This window comes from Oncorhynchus kisutch, linkage group LG24 (genome assembly GCF_002021735.2).
Source record: "Oncorhynchus kisutch isolate 150728-3 linkage group LG24, Okis_V2, whole genome shotgun sequence".
NCBI lineage: Eukaryota > Metazoa > Chordata > Actinopteri > Salmoniformes > Salmonidae > Oncorhynchus > Oncorhynchus kisutch.
Window position 1 is genome coordinate 23530135 of NC_034197.2, and position 7126 is coordinate 23537260.

The 7126-nt window shown below is 45.1% G+C and overlaps 1 protein-coding gene across 1 annotated transcript in view; it reads left to right on the plus strand.

Annotated features, from left to right (window-relative positions):
• Positions 1 to 5447, plus strand: part of LOC109869745 (semaphorin-3G-like) — a 58488-nt gene extending 53041 nt beyond the window's left edge. The window contains exons 15-16 of the mRNA XM_031803930.1: positions 1585 to 1718; positions 3250 to 5447. Coding sequence (XP_031659790.1) covers positions 1585 to 1718; positions 3250 to 3744 — 629 coding nt within the window. The 3' untranslated portion in view covers positions 3745 to 5447. The remainder of the gene's footprint in view (positions 1 to 1584; positions 1719 to 3249) is intronic.
• The last annotated feature ends 1679 nt before the right edge of the window (positions 5448 to 7126 follow it).

The window sequence follows — 7126 nt, forward strand, 5'->3', positions numbered from 1 at the left end:
GTAAAGTCATTTTCTCTGATGATACCCCTTTCCGATTGTTTGGGGCATCCGGAAAAAAGCTTGTCCGGAGAAGACAAGGTGAGCGCTACCATCAGTCCTGTGTCATGCCAACAGTAAAGCATCCTGAGACCATTCATGTGTGGGGTTGCTTCTCAGCCAAGGGAGTGGGCTCACTCACAATTTTGCCTAAGAACACAGCCAGCCAGCCAAGAATTGTACCAACAGATCCTGTGAGAGCAACTTCTCCCAACCATCCAGGAACAGTTTGGTGACGAACAATGCCTTTTCCAGCTTGATGGAGCACTTTGCCATAAGGCAAAAGTGATAACTAAGTGGCTCGGGAAACAAAACATTGATATTTTGGGTCCATGGCCAGGAAACTCCCCAGACCTTAATCCCATTGAGAACTTGTGGTCAATCCTCAAGAGGCTGTTGGACAAACAAAAACCCACAAATTCTGACAAACTCCAAGCATTGATTATTCAAGAATGGGCTGCCATCAGTCAGGATGTGGCCCAGAAGTTAATTGATAGCATGCCAGGGCGGATTGCAGAGGTCTTGAAAAAGAAGGGTCAACACTGCAAATATTGACTCTTTGCATCGACTTCATGTAATTGTCAATAAAAGCCTTTGACACATATGAAATGCCTGTAATTATACTTCAGTATTCCATAGTAACATCTGAGAAAAATATCTAAAGACACTGAAGCAGCAGACTTTGTGAAAATGTATATTTGTGTCATTCTCAAAACTATTGGCCACGACTGTAGAGGGAAGTGGAAATCATGTGTAGTTTATATTGTATATCCCTGTGTCAGGTCTAGAGCGAAGTTGTTATCTGATAGAACACAAGCTGTGTTTGACTGAGGTGTCAGGTCCCTGTGTAAAATGTGCATCCCTCTGTTGGGAGCCAGAGTGATAGCAACATGAAACACATGCTTTATCTTAAAACAACACACTTGTGTATATACTGTACACAGACAGATACTGTAACACAGATTATCACAAATATACACAACTTGTGCTGTATTTGGGTTCCTTGTCTGTATCTTATAGGTATGAAACATATGCTATGGTGCAGTTGAAATACACAGCATTGTGTAAGAAATGACATCATACACAAGCCGTGGGCTGAATGAGAGGGTCTTTAAGAACCTTTTAATTTACCAAGTAATGGAAACTAGGTTGTATTTATGGAGAAGCTTCACTGAACCTTGACACGCCTGTGCTGAGAATAAGACAGATCCCTGTCGGTTTATCATGGTGTGAGAGGGGAACAGAAGGGCGGAGAGAGGGGGAACAAAAGAAGGAAGGGTGTAGCAGTCAGAGGGGCGGAGAATGTGTGTTTGCTCACCCGAAGGTGTGTGTGAGGGGTGATGAAAGTTCTCTGCCAGGCCTAGGAGTTCCTTAGGGTTGGATTGCATTACACTGACATTGAATAAAGGTACTAAAAAGGGAGATTTTGTGTCTACCATAGCTGAAGATGACATGACCAAAGTCACAGGGCCTACTGAGAACACACCATACTCTGAAGATCACATTTCTAAGTGTACATATTCTAATGTTGTGTCTGCTGTGTTACAGTGGAGGAGCTGGACGTAACAGAAGACAGGGTTGTGTACGGGACAGAGAACAACAGCACCTTCCTGGAGTGTGTCCCCCGCTCCCCACAGGCCACTGTTACATGGCTGCTCCAACGAGACGGCCGCAAGGAAGAGGTGAGATAGATTGATCAATGGAGGGAGGGAGAGAGTGTGAGAGACAGATGGAGGAATCACGAGAGTGTTGGAAAGAGATGGGGAGAAAGAGAGGGAAAGTCTGATGGAGGATAGAGCAAGAGATGGAGCAATAAGAGGTATGAGACAAAAAGCAGAGAACAAGTTTTTTTTTAAACTGAAAGACCTCAGGGGGAGATTTAAAGAGATGTTTGAGAGAGCGAGAGAGCGAGAGAGAGAGAGGGAGAGAGAGGGAGAGAGCGAGAGAGGGAGAGAGCGAGGGAGAGAGAGGGAGAGAGAGAGACAAGTCCGCTCCAGCTTAGTGCCCTGTTACATGTACAGTAAAGCTCCTGTTTCCTCAATGCCAGGGTCTCTTTATGGTTCCTCTAGGCTTAATGGAGTGTTTCAGTCAAGCATGTACGTATTAAGACATTAGAGCAGCTTTCTATTTCCCACCAAATAAACCTGTCTCTCAGCTGTCAATTGGAAAAACCAGGCTGCCCTGTTTGCTTTGGCACAAATACACACCGTGGCAGAGAGAAAGGACAAAAAAACTACTGCTGAATTTCATGGCAAAATTCTTCATAGCCTTCCAAGCTGAGAAAACAGCACAAAAACTCAACGTTCACCCCTTCCCCCTCTCTGTGCCATACCTCATCCACTTTGCATCCCCTCATCCCTCCATCTCACCACCACTTTGCATCCCCTCATCCCTCCATCTCACCACCACTTTGCATCCCCTCATCCCTCCATCTCACCACCACTTTGCATCCCCTCATCCCTCCATCTCACCACCACTTTGCATCCCCTCATCCCTTCATCTCACCACCACTTTGCATCTCCTCATCCCTCCATCTCACCACCACTTTGCATCCCCTCATCTCTTCATCTCACCACCACTTTGCATCCCCTCATCTCTTCATCTCACCACCACTTTGCATCCCCTCATCCCTCCATCTCACCACCACTTTGCATCCCCTCATCCCTTCATCTCACCACCACTTTGCATCCCCTCATCCCACCACCACTTTGCATCCCCTCATCCCTCCATCTCACCACCACTTTGCATCCCCTCATCTCTTCATCTCACCACCACTTTGCATCCCCTCATCCCTCCATCTCACCACCACTTTGCATCCCCTCATCCCTTCATCTCACCACCACTTTGCATCCCCTCATCCCTCCATCTCACCACCACTTTGCATCCCCTCATCCCTTGATCTCACCACCACTTTGCATCCCCTCATCCCTCCATCTCACCACCACTTTGCATCCCCTCATCCCTCCATCTCACCACCACTTTGCATCCCCTCATCCCTCCATCTCACCACCACTTTGCATCCCCTCATCCCTCCATCTCACCACCACTTTGCTCCTCTTTATTTCTTCTGTTATTTTTGACCTCTACATGTTCCCCTCTTGCCTTCCTATCTCCCCTTCTCAATCTCTTCTGTTCTCCCTCCATATCTCTCTCTTGTTATTTCCCTTCTCTTCCTCCCTCCCTCCCTCCCTCACCCTCCCTCTCTCCCTGTAGGTGAAGCTGGATGACCGAGTGATGCATATGGAGCAGGGCCTGCTCTTCCGCCGCGTGTTCCGTCAGGATGAGGGTGTGTATGTGTGTGTCTCCCGTGAGCACGGCTTCACCCAGACCCTCACCCACCTCTCCCTGGAGGTCCTGCAGGGGAACACACTGAGTGAGCTGCTGGCCCGTGACGACACCCCCCTCGACGGTCCCCTGGGGGTAAAGGGGTACCGGTCCTGGCCACCCTGCCATGCTTACAGGAGCACCAACCCCCTCAGCCACCTGCGCCCCTGGTTCAAGGACATCATGCAGCTGATTGGCCCGTCCAACCTGCCGCACGTGGAGGAGTACTGTGAGAGGATGTGGTGCAACGACAAGCTGCGGCGTAAACACAAGAGCATGCTGGACAAGTACCGGCAGGCACAGGACAGCGCGCGCAAGACCCGCAATAAGGGCTCCGGGGAACGCAACCGGACACCGCGGGACGTCAGTAACCGACAGCCGTAGAGGGGAGGGAGAAACAGATGAAGGGAGGAAAAAGAGAAGGACTACATGACATGATGAATGAGAGAACGAAGATGTGGTAGTGATATCTATTGTAGGAAGATGTACTGCCAACAGGGATGAGGGTTGAGACTGATTTGGAGGCAGAAGGGAGGAGGAGAAAGAGAGCGACAGGTACTCATGGCACTCATCAACTCTCATTTGCTTCATGAAAAACTCTCAACTGTTTCCACAAAGGGACCCTTCTCCTCTCCACGCACCCTTGCAACCTCAGTGTCTCTGTATGATTATGGATTGACTGTAACATGCTGCAAATAGTGTTTGTGTCAGACTGCTACAACTGATCTCCTTCAACCCAACATTGAACTCATTTCTCTTAGGTCATTGAGCCCATTCCATGTTACCCATTCTGTGGCTGCTTCTGTGTTCTTTGCTCTGTACCCCTTAAAACTGCATTTCCAGAGCCTTTGCCTTACCCTGCACCTCAACACACCCTACACTGCTAGAAAAAACATTGTCCTATGGCTCACTTCATATACACTCAAAAAGTTATTTAAAGAACCCCAAAGCACCGTTATTTTTTAGCAGTGTAATCCCATCACCCTGCAAATTATTCACAACAGCAAATTCTATCCACACACACTCACACACACTGTTGAGCGAACATACAAGCACACTCACACAACCATCACTCAACCAGCCATAGCAACACACAAGCACACTCACACAACCATCACTCAACCAGCCATAACAACACACCAGCACACTCACACAACCTTCACTCAACCAGCCATAACAACACACCAGCACACTCACACAACCTTCACTCAACCAGCCATAACAACACACCAGACAATTGCTTTAACTGGAAGTTGCCATGAGACGATTGTTGACGGTTCAACAGAGAAAAGGCCTGTTTGTTGCTTTGTATTATCAGCTAGACTCCAGGTCCCACTATTCCTTTGTGTGTCGTAGGTGTTGTTCTCACTCCTGACAAAGGAAGGAAAATAAAAAGGGTCATTGGCGCTGGCTGAATGTTCTGCTGATGCTTTGTAAACACTGGTTCTTAATTTAAATACAGGATTTCTGTCTCCGTTGTTGAAATACAATGTTTCACTAACATACTTCACTGGAAGCTCTCCTTCCACGGGCGCTGGTTGTAGCGGAGGTTGGGAGAGAGAGAGAGCAATTATTAGCCTCCTGTCCTCCTGTCCTCTCCTTTCTCTCCAAATATTGTTTCTGATCGTATGTTAGACCGACCAGATGTGACGGAGAGAGTGTCGCAGGACTTGTATAGACAAGAATGGGGAGTTGATGACTATTGATGATTGGATTACTGTAGGTATGCCCTGGTTTGAGTGGTTCACTATACAGTACCAGATCTTATTCTGATTGGTTATAAAGATGGCATTAACACAGTATTTTTCACCAAAGGGGAAAATACACTGCTGCACACAACACAATAGCTTATGGCACACAACTATGCAAAAACAGGCTTGTTGAGTAACGAAAAGAAACAATAACAGTGAATATGAATAAAACAATGAAAAGGTTACTGACAAAATGCCATTTGTTTTAGATTTTTCTGGAGCTCCATCTCGCAGTTACTATCAGCAATAGTTTAAAGAACAAAACAGTTGTTTTGACATGCTTTGTTATGAAAATGTCAATCTTAGACTACAACATAAAGTGAGACTTCCAATGTCGATGACGTGTGGTTTGTAACTCATTGGCTGGTCTCTTTCACAGGGAAGAGCCTCATTTAAATGTTGTATTTATGTCTTATTTAATGAGCTCTTCTGCATGTGGTGTAAGTGTACTTAACATACAGTACCAGTCAAAAGTTTGGACACACCTACTCAGGGTTTTTCTTTATTTTTTACTATTTTCTACATTGTAGATTAATAGTGAAGACATCACAACTATGGAATCATGTAGTAACCAAAAAAGTGTTAAACAAATCCAAATATATATTTGAGATTCTTTAAAGTAGCCACCCTTTGCCTTGATGACAGCCTTACACACTCTTGGCATTCTCTCAACCAGCTTCACCTGGAATGCTTTTCAAACAGTCTTGAAGGAGTTCCCACATACTGTATGCTGAGCACTTGTTAGCTGCTTTTACTTCACTTCACTCACAACCAGCTGTGGTAGCCATGCTGGTTAAGTGTGCCTTGAATTCTAAATAAATCACAGACAGTGTCACCAGCAAAGCACTCCCACACCATCACACATCCTCCTCCATGCTTCACGGTGGGAACCACACATGCGGAGATCATCCGTTCACCTACTCTTTCCTGTGGCGGTCCTCATGAGAGCCAGTTTCATCATAACGCTTGATGGTTTTTGTGACTGCACTTGAAGAAACTTTCAAAGTTCTAGAAATTTTACGGATTGACTGACCTTCATTTCTTAAAATAATGATGGACTGTCATTTCTCTTTGCTTATTTCAGCTGTTCTTGCCATAATATGGACTTGGTCTTTTACCAAATAGGGCTATCTTCTGTATACCACCCTTACCTTGTCACAACACAACTGATTGGTTCAAATGCATTTAAGAAGGAAGGGAATTCTACAAATAACTGTTTAACAAGGCACACCTGTTAATTGAAGTGCATTCCAGGTGAATACCTCATGAAGCTGGTTGAGAGAATTCCAAGAGTGTGCAAAGCTGTCATCTAGGTGGTTACTTTGAAGAATCTCAAATATAAAATATATTTTGATTTGTTTAACACTTTTTTGGTTACAACATGATTCCATGTGTGTTATTTCATAGTGTTGATGTCTTCACTATTATTCTACAATGTAGAAAATTGTATAAATAAAGAAAAACCCTTCAATGAGTAGGTGTGTCCAAACTTTGGACTGGAACTGTATAAATGCATTTCTTCCCCCCAAACATAAACCTCTGACTGCATTTTCTTGCTGACTCCCATACACTTGTCTGTCTTTCTGTAGGAGAGCTTCTGTGATGTTTTGCGTGGTGACGTTTAGGGACCAGGTTGTGGTGGGTTTGTGGTGTTGTAAATTTGTGGGCCTATATGGGTGGGGAATGGTTTAACGAGCCATTGAACAAGCAGATTGGCACATGTGGTTTTCTGTTGCCAATTAGAAAAACAAGACTTCTGTCTTGTAGGTGTGTTTCCTGGCCAATTCCACGTTTGGTTAATGATGCTTGTCCCACTTGAGACACTGTAGAGACGGAAGCATATTTCACTTCCTCAAAATTCCCTGAATGAGTCTAAGATAATATAGGAAATCTGTGATTAAATTAAGTTTTTACTGAGAATGTTTCAGTTGGCAATTGTAAATCTACCTAAGGTGTGTGGTGCATTATTCTCAAGTTAAAAAAAAATGGCCATCTTGGCTCACGTAAACATAGTC